The following is a 25145-nucleotide window of genomic DNA, read 5'->3' on the forward strand; positions in this document are numbered from 1 at the left end:
AAAAAGGCTATGTGGATAACCCTGGCTTCAGCTTTTTATCAAATAGGATAGAAGCATTTCATTAAATGTACATATAATAGAGCCAAAAAAGTACACACTTGCTGAACACCAGTCCTGATCAAACCAGGAAAAGGCCTATGCTTTCTGGAATCAGCCTGTGATTTCAGGAATCCTTCCTATAAAAGCTCTTTGTCTCTGATTTTCACTTACAGAAATCCACTGGGGAAGCTGTCACAGTGTCACTAGAAACAGAAGAACTGAATTCCAGCATATATACAGGGAATATGGTCTTAGCTTTCCCCCACTGGCACCTCTCAGCTCCTACCACATGAACAGAAGCCTTGTCCATCAAGGCGAAGGCCTAATCTCCCTCCATCATTATCTGCTCTACCCCAAGCCCATTATGATTACAGCACCTTCCCTACATTACTACTTACAAAGCCTTCAATTTCCTTCCACTCTTTTTTTCTAAAATTTCTTCTTTCTGTCTGTTTTCTAATTGTTTAGATCCTCTTCTTACAGTTATGGTGAGTGTTAACTATTTACTACTGTTCACCTAAGGTCTACTGAACAGGAGTTGGATAAAATTTCTCTGTTAAAATATTTCTTCCTTGGTTAAATTTGTTCTTAAATTCAACCTAAATTTACTAAACTTAGACAAAAAAGATTTATACTTTAAAAACAATGAATGGACCAGAAAACTTATTGACTTTGAATAACATATGTTTGGAAAGAAAAAAAAATGATGGCTTTTCAGGGCTATGGGCACCTGGTATTCGTCCTGTAAGATATTGTAGCTTTCATTGCCTACTTTTAAAAGTCAGATTCATTATTCATGACAGTGTAGGCTGTAATGTCAATAACAAAAAACATTTAAGAAATATGATAGGGACATAAACACCTCTCATATTTCAGAAAATGGGGGAAAAGCAATGAAAATGAATGTTTGCAAACAAGCATTATCTTCTTTTGTTTATAAAAATAAGACAATTCGTGACCCATTAGATGATTTCTCATACTTGAGCCATTTTAATGATAATTACATTTAGTTTGGCTTATGTTTTGTCTCAGTTCCTGCTAGTCTGCAAAAATGACATAGCAATAATTAACGTGGCTTACTCTAACCATTGTAAATTCAATAAAATGGTATAAATCATTTCCATTATCCAGCTTGAAGTACAAAGAGTAGATCTGCCAATAATTTTGAAAGCATATTATCAAAAATCAATACAAAAAGAGCTCATAAAGCATGTCAAAACATGATTTTAATCACAGAGTAGAGTTTTTCATATTACTTTATATTATGTTATGTTATGTTATGTTACTAGGTAGTAATAGAAACACATTATTTATGGCATTCACCAACCTCATATTTCATCATTTGGTATAGATAATCATAAAAGAGCAACAGTTTATTGATTTACTGACTGCCCACTTTTTACAGGGCATGGTGTTATTTTTAATTGTCATCAAAATTCTATAGTAGTGATGATACTACAAAAGTCTCTTTTCAGAGAAAGAAAAGTGAGGCTTAAAAAGATTCAATACATTACTTGAGTTGATTAGCTCAAGTTGTATAACAAATAAAGTCGGGAATCAAACTCATGTCCACCTGACTACAAAACTTCCCTCCAAACTATGATGCTTGTAATTTTGAAGTATTTACTTTAAATTATAAATTTTAGTTTAAAATATCACAAATATTTTATCTTTTTTGTGTTCATATAAGCTTGAAAAACATGACTATGCCATACCAAACCATTCAAGTATTAATAGCCAATCTGATAGGGATTTAGCTGCTTTCAATAAATAATATATTCTTACTTATGATGAGTACTTATATATCTGCCAAGCATTCTGAAGTGTTCTATAGTGAAGCAATCTTGTATTCTACTTATATGAGGCATCTAAAGTATTCAAACCCACAGAAACAGAAGTTGATGGTGGCTGCCAGCATTTAGGGGAGGGACAAAGGAGGAATTGCTATTCACTGGGTATAACATTTCAGTTATGCAAGACAAAAGTTCTAGAGATCAGCTACACAACACTGTGCTTACAGTGAACAAAACTGTACTGTGTATTTTACACTTAAAAATTTAAGAGGGCAGATTTAATGATGTGGATTTTTCTTATCACAATAAAACAAAATTGCGTTTGCTTCCTTACTAAGTGATTTTTTTTGGTGCTCATGTCCATCAAAATCTAAGAAAGGAGAGAACATGCCACTCCTGGTAAAGCTGTTCCTTCTCATAAGGTATCTCAAAGTTAGGTGAAACAAACTTTGGGGAATGTCAATCTAAGCCTTGCTTTTCAGAGCATAGCCCCTGACAAGTGGCCTCGCTATCATCTGGGAGCTTGTTAGAAATGCAAAATCTCAGTGCCCAGTCCAATCTATTGAAACAGATTCTGCATTTTAGCAATATCCTCAGAGGCACATTATATTTTGAGAAACACTGAGCTAGGCCACACCACAAGAGCTGCAGCTAAATCTGGCCTTATTATTTTATTTGCATGCATACCACCTGCTTTTCTGAAACTGTTTAGCACATCAATAAATACGTGGTACCACTTAAGGGTAAAAGGGAGCTTTTGATTTAGAAGCATCATAATTCACTGGGAAATAACTGTCTCTGGGTTTCTCTTAGAAACATTTTACAAAATTTGTAAATAATTAAAAGTAAGTCTGTGCTTATATTTATATATCCATAGTGTTATTTCACTCTGCCATTCTATCTGGGTTGTATTCCATTTAGTACATTAACACTTGCAGCTGTTTGAAATTACTTTCATTTCACTCCAAGGGAAACCTGGGATAACAAATATCATGAGTCAATTATTAATGGTTAATGGTCAACCAGAAAATGGGATCTTGTGCTTGTAATAGAAATAGATAATGCTTATTAAGATGGGGAGTGGGAAGGGTGGACCAAGTATGGGTCAGTTAGAACTCAGAAGGGTACTCAGATATTTTAATTCCATTATGGTCCTTATTTATTGGTTAACACTTTAAGGAAAACCAGTTATAAAATTATGTAATCTTAATTTCAGAAAAGACTATAAACAAAAGCCTCTATACCTTACCTTAGATGGGAGCATGGAAATGTTTCTATTAAGTAGAAATTCCAAACTTTCCGTATTCCTCTTTTATTTCACACTGTTTACACTGATATAAACTTTTTCATTAGATGTTCATTTCTCAAATTAAAAAAGAATTAGAATTGCTCTGACATTACCGAAGGTGGGTAATTACTTATGGAGTAAGAGACTGTTGACTTTGCAGAGGAACAGAGGAAACTAAGAATTACCAATGTGACAGCTTTGTTTTATTAATAATGAAAATGACTTTCAAAACGTAACGTTTAATTTACCAACAGTCCATCTTTGAGCCAGTAAATCTTTTTCAGATGCGTAGAATTTAGATTTTATCAGAATAAGCACTTGTAAATATCTAATAAATATTTTATGTTTATTTATTAAAGCTTGCTCTCTGCCCTAATAATGAAAAACAAGTATCAGATTAATGAGCTGGCTTCCATTTCTACTTCAGTTTTAAATTTGTTTATTTCCATCATGGTTTATCACTGATAATGGTTGATAGAATTGTTGCCTTTGTGAAAGGGCAGATGTAAAATTTAAGCATGCCCATAGTACAAACTTTTTCATTCATACTTCTCAGAATCCAATTTTATAGATAGCGTCTACAGTTGGATGCTTACAGGCTTACAGATGTAACTTGTCCCCAGCGGAACTACTGCTTACCAACTTGTCCCCAGAGGAACTACTGATTACCAACCAGTCTTGCTCCTCCTAATCTTTCCCCATAAATGGCAATTCCTTTCTTCAAGGTACTCAGGACAAATAATTTATAATTATCATTGACTCTTCTCTCTTTCTCACACTCCACAGCTAATCCACAAGAAGCCGTACTGTGATTGCCTCCAAAATATCTACAGAATTTAACTACTACTCTCCATCTTGTTAGATTACTACCCTGATCTAATCCACAATGAGGTGTGAACAGTGACAGTAGTCTTCTCACTGTCTTCCCATTTAAACACTGGCTCCTACCATCTGTACTCAACACAGAGGCCTTACTGATCCTGTTAACGCAGAAACAAGATGCTGTCACATCTTGGCTCCAAACCTCAGATTAAGAGGGGGACTTCACAGGGACCAGAGAGTTCACACTGTACCTAACCTTGTGCTACAGTTTCAAGTTAAACTCTCACCAGACTCCTCTCATTCATTCCATTGAAGCAACAATGATCTTCTTGCTGTTTCTTGAACGTTCTATGTAAGTTCTATTCGCGCCTTGCAGGTCTTTCTACAACACACTGCCCCCAGATGTCTGTAAGGCCCACACCTTCACTTTATTCAAGCCTTATCAGAGAGGTCTTTCTCTAAATAAAACAGAAACCACCAACCCTCAATGGAAGCAATCCCTAATCTCCTAACTTGACTTTACTTTTTTCATTTAATATATTGTAAATATATTTGTTCAACTAGTTTCTGCCTCTCCAACACAAAGGTAAGCTCCATAAAGGCACAAACTCAGTTTGTTTAACCTCTACTGTATCCCATTGATTAATAGGGATAGACATGTACTAGGTGATCAATTAATACCTTTTTAATAAATAAATGTTTCTTGTCAAGTATATACTGAATAGTGCAATATGAGGTTGGTAATGTATACTGCTTAAGAGACTTGGTTTTGGAATCATACAGAACTTTGTAAATCTGGCATTATTCTGTGCTAGTTTTATGATATTGGATAAGGTATTCAACCTCTTTAAGGTTCATTTTTCCCACCGGTAAAATAAGAACAAATACTAGTGTCTACAGGATTGCATTATTGTGCAGATTAAAGGAGAAAATATATAAAGTGCATTGACTTAGTATATCCTTAAAGTAATCTTAATGAGTAGTAGTAGTTATAACTGTTATATTTATATGCGAGATCCTGTGAAAAGATCCTCATGCAATTTCTTTCATATGAATTTTATTTTTTTTCTAATTCACCCATGGTTTTATAGAATAAAGTTGTTTAAATTAAAATATAAGCTATATATCACTCTAACTCTGTTTAAATGTTTACCTTCCCTGCAATTTAGTCATTGACCCATTTAATATCATTCATATCTTTTAACTGCAAAGTTGAGAATTGTTTTATTTTTCTTGAACCAAATTGCTATTTTTTGTTTTTATTTATTTATTTATTTAATTGAAGTGTAGTCAGTCCACAATGTTTTGTCAATTTCTGGTATACAGCATAATGGTTCAGTCATACATATACATACATATATTTGTTTCCATAGTCTTTTTCATTATAGGTTACTACAAGATACTGAATACAGTTCCCTGTGTTATACAGTATAAACTTGTTGTTTATCTATTTTATATATATTGTTAAGTTTTTGCAAATCTTGAACTCCCAATTTATCCCTTCCCACCTCCTTTCCCCCCTGGTAACTATAAGTTTGTTTTCTATGTCTGAGTCTGTTTCTGTTTTGTAAATAAGTTCATTTGTCTTTTTATTTTTAAGATTCCACATGGAATACTACTCAGCCATAAAAAAGTAAAATAATGCCATTTGCAGCAATACAGATGGACCTGGAGATTGTCATTCTAAGTGAAGTAAGCCAGAAAGAGAAAAAAAGTATCATTCATATCTTAAAAAAAAAATCTTTTTTAATTACCTAATGTGTCTGGCGCTGTGATAGACACTAGGGGCGCTATGAACAAATATCCATTTTAAGAAGCTCATCATGTAGTTAGGATGCTAAACCATGTAGAGAGATAACTGTGATACAATGGACCACATGACAAAGTGCAGAGAAATGCCACTAGAGTTTATAACGTTGTCTCTGGCTGAGAATTCATTCATTCAACAAATAATGAAACGCTACACATGCCGAGTACTGAACTAGAAACACACAGGTGGGCAGAACAAAACAGAAACCTCTGCTCTTTGAAGTTTGTATTCTAATGTATAATTAGGACCCTTTCTCTGACTCAGCTATTCAACACTACTGAGCAGTCTACTCTATGCCAGGCAGACACTGAGGACAGAAGGAAAAATGCAGATAAATGACACTGATCTCATGGACGAGGTCACATGTGAATTAAACTTGAAGGTCAAATGGAGCTGAGGAAAGTGGGGAGGACATTCTAGGGCTGAATGAAGTATCTCCAAGGGACAGCATAAGAACTAGGTAGAGCTTTCTGGAAAGGAAATAGTATAATATGGAGATATGGCCAAATTATATCAGGTAAAGTATCCAAGTGTATGTATTTTGCTTGATTTGTTTGTTTGTTTGATGATGAGGCAGGAGAGAAGAGTGACTGAGTAAAATATATGGAATGGACTAATGTGGGAAAATACCAAAACGCGTGGACTGGTTTGAAAATTGTTGGATTAGCCCTGGGTAATATATAATAAGAGCCTGTAAAATAAAATTTGACTTTGTAAGATAGGATGAAATACAATAGTTGAAAGATAATCACAAGTTTATATAAGAACTCAGAATTGTCTGACAATTTAAATAATCAGTTATCATTGAATGTGTTATCTCCTCAGACATAGAAAAATAGGGAGATATTCTTTTAATTTTTCTCTAATATTTTGTTTAAATTTATTAATTTTACAGGAGAACTAAGTTTCTTTATACATGATCCTAGATTAAGCAATATAACTACAAATAATTGTAAGACTCCATAGAAATATTCCTTCAGTCAATTTTGATAATATTTCCATGGGTGGGAAAAAAATAAATCTTAAAGAACTAAGGATGCTGCAATGGGAAAATAATAATTTTCCCCCCTTTTAAATTTTATTCCTGAATCTATTTAAATAGTTAAAGCTGGCACTGTGTATGTGACATTAAAGCATCTCGCATGGCGAATGAGTCAATGAAGCCAGGACCTGTGGGTCTTTTACATCATTTGTCACAAGGCCTCTCTAGAATATATACCTATTTATGATGTGTCCTGTTTAACAGCAAATCACAGAAGGAATCTGAATGAGGGCCCATGTTTTGGGCATGTAGGACGAGTGACACAGGAAAGAGAACGGTTCATCATGACACTGCCCATAGGAGTGCTACTTCAAACTCCCCACCTTAGCTTCAATCAGAAAAAAATCACAAGATTTAGTTGCACTTATGTCTCATTATCTGTGTGCTGCAGGTTGAGAATAATTGCTGAATAAATTAGCATCAGATCAGAGAGCATGAAATTAAGGACACAAATAAAGTGAGTTGCAACATGGTAAATTAAAAACAAGTTGAAGACTTCGTAGGTTGAACAGCAAGCGCTTCATTTATTAAGGGGAAATATAGTTTCAAGTCACATGGAACAAAAAAATAAGACAAAGAAATATTTTAAATATTTACATTTTGCTTTACATGTATGGGTAGCTTCATGGAGCAACATCAAACAGCATATGTGATTAGGAGATTGGAAATTTTAAATCTGTATTTCCAATCACAGGACTGGTTTTTCGACTATACTTTACAGAATTTAAATATGATCATTTGTTGCTAATGCATTTGCTTCTAAAAATAAAGATTTCAAGTGCATATAACATGGTATATGCCAAATTTAGTTGTCTTACGATGAGAAGTTCAGTTGTCTTATGCTGTCTCAGTCAGAACCCATGCACATAAAACAAGTTTTGTAATAAATTAGGGGCCTTAGGGGCCTATAAAAGTAGGTGAATAGTAGTTCTAATAATTTGGCAGTCTTGTCTACTAATATCTGATGCATTCACTTAAACAGATTAAAATAAATACTTATTCACCGCTCTAATTACCTGCAGTTTTGTTCACAAATACATCTTTATTTAGTCTGCATAAAAATTTTATAAGATACTTATGATTTTTTTTCTTTTTGTGTGACACTGAGCCTCAAAGTGTTTAACTAAAGTGACCATGGATTGGTTTAGGTTTAGGTGTAATGGGTTTGCATAAATATTTAGGACATTATCTGTTTCTTCAGGAGTAGACTATTTTGGCTAGGGAGCTAAAAAATACATTCAAAGGAGACAAAATTAAATGAAAGAGTTGAATAAAAATTTTGGACAAATGAAGGAACATTACAGGCAGTTGCAAAAATCCTTATACAGCCACAGTGTTCACAAGAAGCAGTGATTATTTCAGGGTTAAGTGATGGTGGATTGTTTCGTGGAGGTGATGAAATTTGAATAGGGTTCCGAAGGAAATGAAAAAGTAGTGAGTACAAAGATTTAAATTTCAAAGAAAGAGGCAACGTAGGCAGGGCACAATATCAATTAAAATAGATTAGGAATGAAATGGCTATGGAGGAGTTCAGAGCACAGGAAGAGAGAGACATGGAAAAGCAATAATCATGCATTTATTAAGTAGCTACTCTGTGTCATGCTCATCCTAAACTCGACCTGTGTTAATTCATATCACCTTCACATCACTATGAAGTATTCTTACCCCACGTCATTGATGAGCAAAGTAAGGGTTTGAATGTATAACTAACTTACACAGTCACATAGTAGTGTATTGCAGAAGCAAAATAAAAATCGGTGGCTAGATCCATAGCTCACTTATCTGACTATTCTGTAGGGACTGTCTTCTGTGATAGTAACAGTGATCTGGCGCTGTTCTACACATTACAGCTTAACTCATTACAGGGTAGACTGGCTGCATACGGGGTTTTACATATACTCTGGGTCATAGGAAGTCATGGTCAGAGTTTATTTGAAGAAGTTAAATTTAGCAGTCATATTAAGGATTAAATGAAGACATGAAATTTATCAAAATATTTTACATACTTCTATTACTATGACTATCGTGAAGAACTATGCTTTCTAGTAGATACTACCCTGCCCACATAGGAAATCATTTCACTCCATCGCTGTTGTTGTAACTCTTGTTCCTACAGTATCCAGCCCCGTGTACTACCACTGATGTCCTTTCAAGGTCCTTCCCCTCAGATGGACTATAGTCATGTTCAAATTTTGATTTCTTTTTTTAAATTCTTTAAAAAAAATTCTGATTTCATTTTATTTTACCTGTAATAATCCCCCTCACATCATCTTATTTAGAATATTCCACCTCATTCATCATAGGGCATGATTTTTGTAAAATATTTTAATTTATTTTATTCCTTCAAAAATACATATTTTTTCTTTGTCCCTCATCTGCCTTATGTCCCTGGCTTCCATCATTTTTTAGGAACTTATTTGTTCTGATTAGACCTCAGAATGCCCTTTTTGCTCCAACAATCCTGTCTTCAGGTAGCCTTCAAGGAGGAAATAATGCGTGGGCATGTACTCAGCTGAGGGAAAGAAGCACATTTAAGTTTTAAAGAAACCCACATGTCTGCAAGTAATTTTATTCCTATGTTACCTTCCTCTATGGGCATTCTTGCTGGAGACGTGTATCTCTTTGAGACATCGAGAAAAACAATCTCCCAGCAATAGAGGCTGATTCAAAAGTTCTGCCAATCATCAACATGGTATGTTTAGCCACTATCTTCTCTAGGACTTGTGAGAGGCTCTGTGTTCTCATCTGTGACCTACTGCGAATGAATCATGATTTTGGAATTGAGTGGTAATAAACCAGGTGAATTTTTTTGTTTGTTTCTTTTGCTCCTTTTTATTGTAGAAAAGGTTGTGTTTTTATTGTTGCTGTTGTTTGTGTTTAGTTTTCCACATTTAAAATCAGAAGGGCATAAATGGATAGCCAATGAACTGAAATTACTTGGTAGGTTGAGAACAGTTATTGAATATTACATTGCTCCTACACATATTTGGCATATATAATTTAAAACTTGATTAATAGCAAATGGAATCTGAACCAATGCTTGGAAGAAAGTCTAAACAGTGTTCCTTGCCAAATGTTTCAGATGGTTTTACAAAGTAGTGTGTAAGATATGAGGGATAAAGGAAGGGACCAGAACACATAGGAACGGCCAAGGTAAAAACGGATTAAAAGAAAATAAAAGCCTCAGTTATGTGTTGCATAAATACCTTACAGGATGACTGAAAAATTATTTGAAATCCTTATACTGGGAAGCTCAACACATAACCGCATTTACAAGACACTAACAAGAATTTAAAAGAGGCGTGAAATTCTAGATATTTCTGAGTAAAAATAGGATTTGCTTAACAAAATAACTAGTCTCAAGGAACTTTTCCCATCTTCTGAGGCTGTCACTTTCCCTAGAACTATTGAAATATCTCAATGAAAAAGGTGAATAAAAGAAATACATCTGGCTATAAAGAATGGCTTAAAAGGTGGCGGGCACCTACGGTGGCAGTAATCCTATTAAACGTTAAACTTCAATGCCTCAATCACAACTTTGAAGTTAATATTTCATTAGGGTAAAAAATGAAAGAGCCAGTACACTTTTACTGTTTCTTTTATCTGGGTACACTTTCTCTGGTGCTGAATTCATAGTAAGTGATTTAACACAAAGATTTAAAAAAAATAAATAGAAATTCAGGTTCATTGAAGATCAGCTTTGACAAGAGTCTGCTAAAACACGGGAAAATTATTATTAATATTAGAGAAATCATTAATGGAATTATTATGGCCAGTTTTCTCTATCTATATTCATTATGAAATTAATAATAACCTAATAGAAGAAATTCAGGTATTTATGATCACACACACATGCATAATTAGCCATTGTACTTACTTTTGGTCACAACACCTTCTAAGTGAATGATGTTAGGATGGTCAAACTGCCCCATGATACTTGCTTCACCCAGGAAATCTCTGCGTTGCTTTTCAGTATAGCCTACTTTAAGAGTTTTAATCGCCACAGGTAATTCTCTTTTTCCTGGAAGTTTCAAACGTCCACTGCAAACTTCACCAAATTCACCTTGTGATAAAGATGTTAAAAACACATAAACTCATCACGAACCTTTATTCTAATAACACTCTGAAGTTCTCTTAGAACACTAAGGTTTAGACAAAACAGAGTTAAAGGGGGGTCCAAACTTTCTTATCAGTGTTAGTAGAAATTAATGGTGCATTGGGAAAAATCATCTACAGGTGATCATAAAACACGTTGAGGGTTATTAGTTTCATCCATGTCACCTATGGAAATCTTAACGGAAACATCAGAAAGAAATTAAAAGCAACTGAAAACCACTTACTACCTTTTCTTTCTACTCTAGCAGTGACATTGAGAAGAGAAAAAAAAAAGTACAGAAAGAAAACAGTCTTAAGGGGAAGAGATGATTCATAAATAGAACTGGGAGCTTGAATTTCGTAAATACTTTTGGGCAATACAAATTATAAATGTATATATGAAATATAATAAACAATAGATGTGAAACACTATGTTTGAATATACATTTTTTTGGGTTTATTACTTCATAAACCAGACATTTGCTGGTTTAAGTATGAGCTACACAGAAGGTAGCATTAAAATATGATCAATTATATAACGCTTTGAAAGCAAGTCAGTTACAAAAGATTAAAAATATTCTGCATTAGGTTAGGACACTGACACATTATGTTCTATAATCTAAACTCAGGTTAAAAGTTGGAGTTAAACACACTGTCCTACCTGCTCCAATGACTCTTTCAATGGTGATGCATGAAGCTTCTATCTCCTTGGCAAATTCATGAACAGCTTGGTTGGGATCCTCATAGGTATGTGGATCAATATAAGTTCTTACTCCTGGCAGTTTAACTGTAAAAGTAAGTGGGCATTAAAATAGAAGTGCTTGTGATGGATGAGTGAAATTATAAACGTTTATTAATGCGCAACTGTGGCCTAAATCCCTAATTCCTAGAAGTGGTAGAGCTGCAAGGACAGACCCTCTTCTGAGTTACAGGAGTCATTTGTCCAGCTATCTCACTTTTATAATGTTAGAAATCTGGATTGTTGGCATGCACAAGAAGTGCATATGGGCCGACATATTTGAGTAAATACATCTTTCAACAATTATGTTCAAGGAGTCAGTCTCTGAGACAAACTAAGACAATTTTGTTTATTAAACTGGGCAATGAAATGATATTCATTCATATAGTTACTGGTTTGTTTCCCATGTTTTACTTAAAATATCACAGATGATTAATTTAGGTTTTACAAAAAATAGTCTTTTTAATCTTTGTTTGGTTTTTTTGGAAGGGTAGGTAATTACGTTTATTTATTTATTTAATGGACATACGGGGGATTGAACCCAGGACTTCATGCATGCTAAGCATGCATTCCACCACTGAGCTATATCCTACAACCCTTACAAAAAATAATTTGAAGTAACTTTTCTAGTGCTTTGTTCCTGTAAGACTGACATAGAACTCGAAAGGAAAGGAAAAGTTCTCTCTTCCTGTTGCTTCAGGGCCTTATACAAGACTCTTAGGTTCTATGAGCTTCAGTTTCATCACATTTTAAAGGCAACCGGTATTACCCTCACAGCATTTTTTGAGGATAAATAACATTAAATAAGATAGGGCTATGAAAATGAACTAAAAAATTCACTGCCACATGAATTATGGCTTTAATGATTTTGACTTTCATGGTCATGGCAAAGTGACAAAAAAAAAAACCTCTTTCTGTCATTTACTTGGCAAATCAACTCACACCATACTATTTATGAAAAAATGAACATGTTGAAATACCATTAATTAGAACCCATTTAAGCTAGTTTTTAAAGCTCATTATTAAAATTGATATTCTGCATTTCTTAAAAGTGTAGGTTTTTTTCAAGTCATTTGAACCAAGGTTGCTGCTACAGGATCTGCTCAGGGAAATTTCTGCCAAATGCTAGAAAAAGAAGAAACAATTGATTCACTTAATCTGGTGGTATTATTTAATGATATATTTCTACTGACTGTTGCTAAGAATTAGAACTGGTCTGGAAATTTGGTTTGAAATATTATAGCTTTTTATATTAAGCAAAAAGGTTTTATTTTAATGATTATAATGAAAGTATGCTTTTAAGAAGTGAACAAACCATCCAATCGTTGCCTAGGGTCAGTCGGCAATGCCCCAAGCCCATGTGCTTTAGAGAAATATAACAAAACATATTTTTGAACACAATATTTTCGGTCAGTTATTATAAATTTCTTGTCTGAAAAGAAGCCAAAACAACAATAAAGTCTCCCCTACTTGGTTTTAGTTTGATTTTTTACAGTTTGCTTACTGTGCCCATTATGAAAATGCATCTTTTCCTCTTCTGGATCTTGTTTTGCTTTGCTGTAACCACACCGCCTGGAACAGAGTAAGCTACAATTAGCCACAGCTCCAAGCGGTGAAGCACATGGAGCCCAGAAGCACGTAACACAACTGAAATGATGGCAGCCTTAAGTGATTTTCACACCAGTTGGATGAAATAACACCAGTACTCTTTTGGATGAATCCTATTTCCTCAGCCAGTATCCCTTACTCTTGCCCAGATTTCACTGAGAAGTCTGCAGCTATCCAACCCTATTTTTAAACTTTTCTTCCCCATAGACCACACAGACATTACTCTGTTCCCTTCCTCTTGGTCTTTTTTTTTTGTCACCTCAGAGGCCTCTGCCTTTTTTCAGGATGAACTGCCCCAATTAGGTCCCTGATTCAATAGTCTACTCCTTTCAGCCTGTCACGCTATCATTTCATTTTATTTTTCTTCTCTTGTTTTGGAGTCTTTAGTTTCTCCACTGGCTGTTTCCCACTCACATCCGCTCGGAGATCACTATCAAGTTCACCAAGACCTGCCACCCTCTTGCTCCACTCTCCAAATCTTCATCTCTCCTGTCTTCTTCAACTACTTCCTAATGTGCAAGTCCTTTTTACCTGCTCTTAATGATTTATAAACATCTGCCCCTCTAATATTCACTGATGACATACTCATTGCTAAATCCAATGACTTCCTGATTTTTAATCATTCACGAGGGACTGAAGTCCGTAACTACTTTCTGATGCTTCTTACTCCTCTTTTCATTTCTGTGAATGTTTTCATAGGTCCTCTGTACAAACTTCTCTGGTTCTCTCCTGTCAATCTATCCATTTCTATCAATTTAATTAATACCTCTGTCCTCTTGGTTTAATTCTTTTGAGAGTTATATTCTTATTCTTAATAGATTTACTTTATAGGGATATTCACTGGCATTCAGACTCAATAGATCTGAAAAAGAAAACAGTATCTTCCTTTTTACTTTCAATCTTGATCTGCTGCCTTCTTTTCCGTTAATAACACTTCCGTGGCTTTGGTACCTTAAGATCAAAGCCTACTCTTGTGTATCTCACAACAAATTAGTTGCCAAAGCACAAGCATTATATAACATAAATGTCTTTTGATCCATCTCTTTCATTTCATTGGCTCTACTTTTTCAATTAAGACTTCGCTATTTTTCATTTGGATTACTATCAGTGCCTCAAACGATGCCTCTGCATTCTGTAACTGCTTTCCTAAACTCTACTAGATGTGGCTGTTGCCAAATTACCATAAATTAGGTATTTTTATTGTGTTAGCACTTTCCTGCAAAATCTTCAATAAAATTAGAAGGTAAAGTTTCCTAAATGTGGCCCTAATGCACATTTTCTACATCATCTCTAAGGCAGTTCTCTGTGCTTCCATACCTTCGCATACACTGGTTCCTGACCTAGGATGCTCTTCCTAATAATTTCCAATGATCAAAGTCCAGCTCAATTTTTGCTTTCTTCACTTTTTTTTCCCCTAATACCCCAGCTTAATGCAATCTTCCCCTCTTTGGACCCAGTAGCTTTCTGTATCCCTCTCATGGAGTGATTCTCATCCTACAAAGCAACATAGTCATTTGAGAATGCCTTTTGGCTCTCTTACTATTATTGCCAGTTTCCTGAATGGCAGCAATTAGCATTCATCTATAAATGTCTGAAGTGACCTAGCGCCTGCCTCAGGGTTGGCACCAAAAATATTTGTCACATTGATGAATGAATAAATGAATGAGTGAATGATATTTTGATTGAGTCTACACAATGACAAGTGTTTCGAGGGGGAATACACTGATGAATACTAAAGCTCATGATTAACTGTATAACATTAACACAACACTAAAATAAAAATATTTAAATTTATAGTGAAACTCTAAGGAAGTGAATTTATTCTTCACAAACTCTTATAACAAAATTGAGTTTATTAAAAACAAAATTCCATTTATTTCTGCATAAAGAAAATACAGCCAAAATGTCAGAGGACTGCTCCTTGGTTTAATATTGTAGAATGTTTCTTAACTATGTGTATATTTTGATATAAAAATGAAGCTTATTTTATTCTCTATCTTTCCTACTGTATAATTACATATATAATACAAAACAGATAACATAACTTTTCCTTGTGCAATTAAAAAAATATATCATTATCTTAATTGCATCATGTTAAAGAACTGACAATTTATTAGTAAAGTACAACTAGTAAAACTTGAGTAAACTTGAAGTAATATACTTAATACATACAGCGTTTTGTGGTGAGGAAATTACACAATGGGGATCTGGTGGCTTTTCAAATTTTATCCATAACACATACATGCCTTTGTCATTTATGAGCCCTTAAGACATCTTGAATCACCTCACCACAGTGAAATGGAAAGAAAAAACAAATTCATAAAATGATACTGAAATAATAGTTGGTCTATTCAAGCTGACACTTCAGTTATTTTAATATATTGCTCATATTTTTTCAGGTGTTACATTATTCTTTCAATCTTTAATGTATGTGCCTCTAGAGAAAAGTTATTGATATTTTTTAAACCAATGTTCTAAATACAATTGTGTGAAATCATCCTGAGACTGATGTTATTTAAATAATACTGTCGAAAAATTTTGTTAGAGGAATTCTAAAGAGACATAAAAAGTATACACGTTCTTGCAGTTTACATTAGAAAACAAACATCCATTCCGCCTTCAACTCTCCTACCTTCAAAAAAAAAATTAAGCTTTCCAACTTTTATCCTCAGTCTTTATCATTAAATAAGCCTCATGGATATTTAAATTGCATGCAAATTCCTCATATGAAAATGGAAATAAACTTTGGTTCTCATCTAAAAAATGATTTGGGAACACCTTGGTGAGGAGCGATTAACATTTTAATACCCACGGTGAGAGTCAGGAGGGCAATAGAAAGGAGTTACTTTTGACTACGGGCATCTCTAGAGTTCTATAACATATACGGCTGCATGTCATATTAACATCTAAAATTAAGTTCTGGAAGCCCCCCAAGCATCATTAAAACAAGCCTTAACAAGATACAGCAGGTAAAAGTGCAGCTGGCAGAGACTGGCTCTCAAGCGGTGGTTCAGCCTCGCTAACAAAGCATTGTAGGAAGCCTGTTCATTCAGTACCATCTTCTGTACCTTGTCCAGTTGCATAATTTTAACCCATCAGACACAGTCATTAAATAAGCCATTTTGTACAGAAATTAAGACTCCCATCTTCTGGAACTGATTTCTTTCTGAACAAAAAGAACCCAGCTTCTTCATTTTGCTTCATATCATAATTTTAATGAGTTTTGATGTCATTGTACTAAAAATATCTGTACTGTAATTAGAGGAATCATCTTCTAGTCATTCCAGAAAACAGTGTTATTTTATTTTTTAGTAGTCGAGGTAGGTATGAGAAGTCATATTAAATGTAGGCATAATTCATATTCATGAATGATAGTTATTAAAAGGTACAATAGTGATGCTTCCTATATAATATATAAGCGATTTCATGGGAAATTTAGAAATCAATCTATTTTCTCTCATTTCCAGCCTAAGGATTTGTGTAACATAACCTTGCTAATATTAATGCTGATTTTAAAAACTTGGTCCAAGCCATAACATCTAAATTTGGATATTTAAAATTTCCATAATACATGAAATAGTAAACAGTAATCTTTATGAGTGGATGGATGTGCAATGAGTAATTTAGTTCTCAGATATAAATTAAGTATTTGATAATAAGTTAGAGGTATGAGTGTCAAACCCTCCACAGTACCAAGTGAAGCACAGAATCAGAAATTTACTAAATGGCACCGTTATGACCAATGAGGAAAGACGAGTAAATGGAAGCCAGAGGAGATTGTAGATCCTTGATCTGCAATAGTCTCCACAGAATCTGGTTTTTCTATTGCTTTAGCCTACAGAAATAAACACTGAATCAACACTTTCCCCTCTTAATTCTAAATAAGGTGGGCAGAGGTGCAATGGTCAAAGAAGGAAAGAATTTGCATTGTGATATTTTTGAAAGAGTGAGCATATGCAATACGTGGCTCAGAAATGGACACACCCTATACAGCTCCTATGTTTTCCAGATGAATTAAGAAATGCTTTACCTATATTTTAAAGCAAAAATATTCAAAAGGAAACGCTGCAGCAAACATGAGAGTCGATGTGTTTTGCTTATGGAAAAGAAAGGCTCCTTGTAATTTTAGCCTCTTTTAAAAACACATTTCTCCACCCATGCACTCCCTTGTTCTGACATAATAATGACCTCTACTACCGCATAATGCTGTATTTAGCAATTTTATTGCTGGAATCTTGAAAAGAATGTTACAATTTTGGGGGGAAATAGTTTGACTTTTTCACTTCAAGGTTCTCTCAAACTGAACAAAAGTAGTTTTAATAAAAGCTCAGCTAACTCAGCCTCATAAAAATAGGGAAGCATAAGAACATTAGCTTATTAATATAGCTAATAAATACTGGAAAATATTACATTTTATTTTACAGGACCACATTCTTCAATAACAATGTGGGTGCAAATGCAGTAAAATAGGACTTTGGATATATAGGCTGTCTTGCTAGCATCTGTATACTGGGGTACTGAATTTTGATTCCTTATTGATAGATGTAAGTTACACAGAACAATGTGACTGATTTATTATTGTTTACTGAAAATTCTCAAGTATACTTCTTGAAGAAAATGTACTCAGTTAGAAAACATGCTTGCCTTGGATCTGGGAATGGAGTGATGGTAACACCACATAAAGTGAGGGCAGAGCTTGCTATGGTCCCGTCTCACATTCTGCCAAGGATACTAACCACCCTATGATTAATGGCAATGTGAGAAGCTAACATTTCTTATTTTATGCCTTATATATCATTTTTATTTCCATATTCTGAAAGACAAAGAAAGAATAGAAAAGAACACTTCCAACACAGTGTAGTGCAAATGAATTTGTAGATTTTTCATAGATAAACTCTTCAAATCCTTTTAGACTTAACCATAACGGGAAGACACAAATAATTGGAAATACTTCAAAAAACTCAAAGATGAATTACAGATTTTTCATTATTGAGCTAAATTTTAATTACCTTAGAATTTTGATATAAAAATGCGTTTCATCAGATATGATATGTAAGAATCGTTATCTCCCTGTTTTCAACAAGTTTTGTTCTAATGCTAGAGTAGGAAATTTCTTACTCATTTTTAAACTGTTTCATGGATGTGACCATTAGATTTCTCAATTACAGTAGTCCCACTTAGTATCTCCTGTGGTCTGAGGTTCTACAGGTATTACTAAATGAGATTTTAGAGTAGTTCATAGTTATATTTTACATAACAAGCTTTAAATTGGAATTTAATATATTCTCACTCTATATTGCAGGCAAACCTCACATCTGCCTGCCACAAGCACTTTAAATGGGGGTCTAGAATTATAAGGGATGATTTTATTCTGTCTTTTCCCTAAATTTATAAAATGGAATAGTACTTCCATACACCTCCCTGGCAGAAACCTGCTGAAGATAGATGAAATAATCTGTTAAATGTATGTAAAAATAAAACTTTGCTTACTTCAAATTTCAAGAAGTTTTCAGCTAATTAAGATAAAGAAAAATAGTTCATTGAAAAATTGAGGTAATAGTTAATGTTTCAATGTAATTCATAATCCTTTTGGTCAGAGAAATATGTTTTGCTTTGTTTTTATTCTATTTTCTGAATTATGAGAGAAGTTAGCTTATCCTTTATGTTTCTGATTAAAAATATTTTTAAGAATAAAATATAATAATTTCTAAAAAAAGAGGTTGACTTCCTAAAAATCATAGAGTAGATAAATGACCAAAGTAAGAATTTAATAATATCTCTATTTCATAAAAGTAAACTCCATTTCCATGGCTGCTTGAACCCCTAAGAAGAAGTAGTAAGTGATATGAAAACACTGGAAAGCTTGAAAACTAATGAACAAAGAAAACAGTCTGACATATGTTTGTAAGAAATGCAAGAAAAAGCTACTTTGGAACTATGGGATGTTTCGGAAGAACATGTAATAAACATTATGTTGTAAATATATATTGATTTCTCTAGGCATAAACATAAATGAATATCAAGGGGTAAATAATAATGTTGTTTAAGAAGTTGCACACATTAAAATCTTATTTACATTGAAGACAGTCAATTCAACACTGGATGCTTGTGAAAATAGATTGCGGGAGGGTGGAAGGAATGAAACAATGATTAGAGTTCCAAGCCATTTGAAATGGTATAAAGTCAAAAATCACTGATAAAAAAAATATATATCTGCTAAAAATGTAGGCAGTCTTGGGGATAGGGTGCCCAAAATCTAGGCATCGAGTTTCATTCCAAAATGTTACAGAAATATCTTCCATCAATGGGGAAATTTCAGTCAAAGGAGGAAGAAAATTTTAAAAATTAATATTATGCATATGTGCACAGATTTCACAACGAAGTAGGCAACTAGAGTGATAAAAAATAATATGAAATCAAAGATGGCAACATGTAATTACCAAATTCATCTTATAAAAGGCACACCAGGCATTTGAAAAACAATGGAGCATGGCTTCCTGGTGGGAATCACAAGGGTAAAGCTCAGAGCTGCACTGTCTTGCAGAAGATTTAATATAGTTGAATTGCAGAGCCGATGATCTAGATAAATGGTTTTGCAATTATGTTTTTCAGACCCTGAGACTTCTACAAGGTATATTAAGATACTTCTAAAAGCCAGTATATTTACAATGGTCAGTTTTAATGTATCTGCATCGCATTGTATTAAGGTCAATACTATTCACACATATTCACAAGTGGTCTTTCAAGGAATGAAAAACCATGAGATTCCAAAATCTCAAAATGTCTAACCTCTGCTGTGTAACTGTAAATATGTCTGTTCACAAATGATGACAGAATGCTCCTCCGAAGTTATTTATGTGGTAGTTGACAAATGCTGATATGATTACACACACAAAATCAGGTGACAAGATTTTTCGTATTTTACCGATTCTACTGGGAAGCTTCTTCTTAGCCCTTAATTTCCATTATGTGAGGTTGTTTTCTCCCAATGCTTTCATCTAAGCAAACAGTATCTTTAACTGAAACCTCATAGTGACTAGAAATTATGACATGGAATTTGAGAAAGCAGTGCAATAAAAACATACTTAGCTTCCATTCTTCCCAACTAATAATTCTGAACAACTTTATTACTGTCTAATTTATGTAAGATCAATTAAAGTTTTTTTTTTGTTATATTTCGTTTTGTTTTACCAAGAATGCATTAAAAAATTCTAGCTCTCCCATAAATCTTTGCACACAAACTGTTAGCATTTTATTGGGCACTGAAGCACATTTGTAGCTAAATCATTTCTGTTTTTTGTGTACACATACACACACACACATACATGCACATACACAAGCACACTCACTGAATCCATGATTACTAACATTATTTGAAGAAAGATACTAGGCAAAAATTGTTATCTTAGGTTTCCTGGTGTGTTTTTTTAAAAGAAAGTGTTCCACCTTCCCACTTTTCTCGTTTCTTTTATTTGTTCATTTTATAAACCCCCTGAAGTCAACTACTCAGTAGAAAAATACACTATTTTTTAAAAATCAAGCAATTTAAATCCAGCTACAGTTAGTTTTTGCCAATATTTTCTAAGTCATGGCTTCATAAATTTTCATACTCCCATTAAGGTATCTTTGAGTGATCATTTTTTGGTTTTTCATGAAGCAGTAAAAAATACAAAGTCACAGTTTCAAGCCATTTATGTTATACTTCAGGCATTGCCAGATTTCAGAGTTTTTTTTTTTTTGTCTGTTTTTGATCTGTCACTGAAGCCCCAGGCTAATATAAGAATCCTGAGTCAGTTAAATAATTAGGAACAAATTTGTACCTTCATATTAACTTCAAATTTTTTTCAAATATAAGAATTTCAAAGGATTGAGAAAAAGACCTCTGAATTTATCAATCTACTTGTTTACTCTTGTTTTCAGAAGATCATTGGTACCCATTCCATCACTTTTCCCATCTATGCATGCATCACACTCATTCACACCACAGATTTTTGAATCAACAAAAATTAATTTACACCTAGAGATTACAAATTACAATTTTAAATGCCCCAAGGTAACCCTATAATTCTCCAAAATGCATTTCAGAATATCTTTCCTTGGCAAATTTTGACAACAAATAAGAGAGCTATAACATAGTAGTGAAGGGATTTAGACTCTTTAATCAAGAAAGAAATTATCTGGAGAATTTCATTTTTTACAAGCTCGCTATTGGGTAAGAGTTCCCCTAAATCTGTGAAGAGAGTTCTCTGGTCTTATGGTCTAGCCTACAGTTTTACAGCTATAACCCAAATGTGTACTTAGGATTTGCATTTGTTAATAATTAAAACTATCCCATTTGGACACTGATCCCAAAAATATACATACGTTTTACTTTACTGGTATTAAATTAGGAATATCACTTCTAGTATCTGAAATACTTCAAACTTCAAACTATGAAGAAAACCACTTAAAATTATATGTCTGTTCTCCAATGCCACATATGTCCACAATGGTTATGAAAATAGAAGATCCCATTATGTTATGGTCATTCCATGGTTCTGGGAGACAGGAAAGGTGATTTCACCTTGACAGAAGTAGCATTCTACTTGTAAGTATGATATGGTTTTAAATTTAATGGAACAACAAACCAGTGACATGTTAAATGTAAAACAGATGCCACAATCTTACAAATTCCTGGTTTAAATCAGGACCACAGTAAAAGCTTTGGAAGAGAAGTATGAATGCTTGGCATGGGGTGATACGCTCTATGTATATTTTATTTGAAAGTACCCATTGTGAAATCACTTGTTAAGATTCTTTTTGGGGACTCGGTTTCATTCTACTCATCTTTTAAGGCATAACTGGCGTGCTCGTAAAATGTACACAAATGGAAAAAAAAAAGGAATGCTGACAATAATACATATAGGTGGCACAGCACATAGGAGTGAAAGCAGGAGGGGAACACTAACCATATTAGGCTTGGATGGGCAACAGCGCACAGGGAAGAAGCCCTTCCACAGCCACAATCGCAGCAACTGAAAAGCAAACAAGAGAGCCCAAGATAAGGAAGAGATCCCACTCCCCTGATACAGCATAAAGACACTATGAATTTAGACAGGTGTCTGCTTTGCTTTTCAAAAATCAAAATTCCCTAAATGCATACAATTAATTTTTCCACAATGCCTTTTAAGTTAAGAAGCATTTTATGGAGTTAAATACAGAGCTGTAGTAGATAATTATTTTCATTTTACTTAAAATGCTTATTCAGTAGGAAATATAATGAGCCAATATATTTGATTATCCAATTAATACAGACATATGAATAAAGACATAAGCCCATTTAAATATATCTTTCCTCAGAAATTCCTGAAAAATTTATATTCCAAAGACATTCTAAATAGCCCTGTAAACAAATGTTTTGCAGAGAGCCTACAAATTCAGGCTGGAGAATAATACTGCGTTCATTTGACCCACTGATTTCTTACACCAGTGGCATTATTTATCACAGCCTACTGAAAACGTTATGCTTACATGACTTCTCCAATCACTTATGGAAAGCTACCAATTTAAATTTACATTTTCAGATTTAAAAAATGCATCTCCATAATATATTTGCAGAGCTATTGCTGTATTAAAAAAAAAACCCAAACTACGCAAAATACATGCACTTTTCTGGATATTGCAACATTCTAGATTCTTTTAATTTTCTACATAGTCATAGAAAAAGAAATCCAGAAAATACCAAGTAAACTGTTTAATAAAATGTACTTTGTTGTTATAAACCACATAAACTAATGGCAGAATATAACACAGAAGATATTTAGTGTTTCAATGCATTCACTTTCCAGTATAGTTATTAATTGCACTGATAGTGATTTCAAGAGAACTGTGGAGTGAGCTCAGTAGTGATACCACACACCAGCAGGCTGAGAGTTTTACTAAACTCTGTCTCTCTTGAACTCAGGTACTTCAATTCTATCTACTCTATTTTATATCAAATGAGAAGAAGAAAATACAATGCAAACATTCAATATATTTGGAAATGCTAACAAAGGTAGACAAATATTCCCAAATCAAATTCCAATGGACCTTTCTCAAAGGAATAGAAGGCAACATTCCCTATAGTTTCTCTGGAGCACTGATAATGCTTAGATTTTTCATATTACTAAGCATCTGAGAATTTGGCTGTCACTAAAATGGCAACTGTGACATTTATTTCCAGTTTGACTACATATATTTTAAAGAATATGCCAAATAATTATTTTCATTGTAGAGCTACTGAAAGTCTGAAAGTCAAAGCTACAGTATAACAAAATGTTAAAGTACTTAAAGAGTAGGTAAAGCAATCTGTAAAATACTTTGGCAAATCTTGATACATATTTAATAATTATATTTATTTCATTCATGTCATAATTACTGATATCTTAGGTATGTTAACTTTCCTGTTGCTTCTATTTGTATTGGCACTAAGATTTGAGGTTAACAACTATGGCCCATGGGCCAAATCTAGTCTCCCACTTATTTTTGTAAGTCCGGTGCTATGAAACAGAGCCACGCTCATTATGGTTATGGCTTCTTTCATGCTGTCATGGCGAATTTAAGTAGTTGTGACAGAGGATGTGTGGCCTGCAAAGCTGAAAACATTTACTATCTGGCACTTTAAAGAAAATCTGCCTTCCTCTTTTTTTAGACTATTAGTTTCGTGAGATGAGGATGATTTCTTGATCTTTCTTTCTTCACAATTTAAACAGGATGAATGACACAACAAGTAGCTTTACTGTAATTGGTATTACCTATTGGCACAATTATCTCAATTTACTGGTAGTTATTAATATGGAAAGTTTGCATATATGTGTAGATTTCAAACAGCACAGTTCCAACTCAATAAATAATAAATAATAACAGATTGCTGACAAATGTATACATTTGTTTTTCAGCAGTTAAAAAAAGATGACATCATCTCCTAACAAAGCACAAACATCCTAGTTGAATGTGCACAGTTTACAAACTCATGCAGAACTGCCTAGGAAAGTAAGAACTGCACTGTGATTGGCCATCACCTACAAAGATTTGTTTAATACTTGATCAGTGTTCTAAGACCCAAAAAAGTACACTACAGATTCTAAAAATGTTAACATTTTATGTAGTCCTTTTCATTTGAAAAATTATAATGCTTTTGTCTTACAAATTAGTACATACTCACACACATACACACATACACACAATTCACTGTAACACCAAATCTACAAATTTAAGTCCTCGAAAATTTGTCACCTTATATATCATTAGATTCCGAATTTATAATTCTGAAAAAAGTTCAATCAAAAATCTGAAATCATGTAAAATCAAACGCTTGTTCTTCTATTTTTTTCTAAGTCATTGTTTTAGATTTTGTACTGATACTTTGACTTGTTTCAAGATGGCATAAATTAATACCTTGGGTACTTAGTTAACTTTTCTGTGTTTTGGTTGACTGCTATAAAATATGGATAATAATGAATCCTATCTCGTAGTTTTTGTGAAAATAAAGTGAGAGGATACTTTTCCCTTAAATCAGATATCATATGCTTTGGGAGAAAAGTGGTAGCTACTACTCTTGGTATTATCATAATCAAAATGATAGAATGGACTCTCATTATCTCAGAGAAATTCATTTTTTCATGATCTATATAATATTACTACATAAGTATTTCTATTTATAATATAACTAAACTAATTACATTCAGACCAATTCACATAAATACAGATGGCTAATGTAATTAAAGAAAATCGTTTCCACAAAATACATTTTTTAAGGGTTTAGTGATCAGAGCATACTGTGCATTAATATGTCATTAAGAAAATTAAAACTGAAGCTCCTTCTCTATGAATATCTGAAGTGGAATAGTAATCCCCCAAATTACTCATTTTAAATAAACTCTGAGGATGCT

The 25145-nt window shown here is 33.6% G+C and overlaps 1 protein-coding gene across 10 annotated transcripts in view; it reads right to left on the reverse strand.

The window, feature by feature from the left end:
• The window catches only part of EPHA5 (EPH receptor A5), a 417840-nt gene that overhangs the window by 27314 nt on the left and 365381 nt on the right, over positions 1-25145 (reverse strand). For 8 of the 10 annotated variants that reach the window (XM_072940770.1, XM_072940769.1, XM_072940771.1 and 5 more), the window contains 3 exons: positions 13133-13200; positions 11551-11676; positions 10672-10857 (listed from right to left, as the gene is read on the reverse strand). In XM_072940770.1, coding sequence (XP_072796871.1) covers positions 10672-10857; positions 11551-11676; positions 13133-13200 — 380 coding nt within the window. Of the gene's footprint in view, positions 1-10671; positions 10858-11550; positions 11677-13132; positions 13201-22184; positions 22251-25145 lie in introns of all 10 variants that reach the window. The other 2 variants (XM_006217523.4, XM_006217522.4) reach the window with 1 other exon arrangement.

The sequence above is a fragment of the Vicugna pacos genome, chromosome 2, assembly GCF_048564905.1.
Source record: "Vicugna pacos chromosome 2, VicPac4, whole genome shotgun sequence".
Lineage (NCBI taxonomy): Eukaryota > Metazoa > Chordata > Mammalia > Artiodactyla > Camelidae > Vicugna > Vicugna pacos.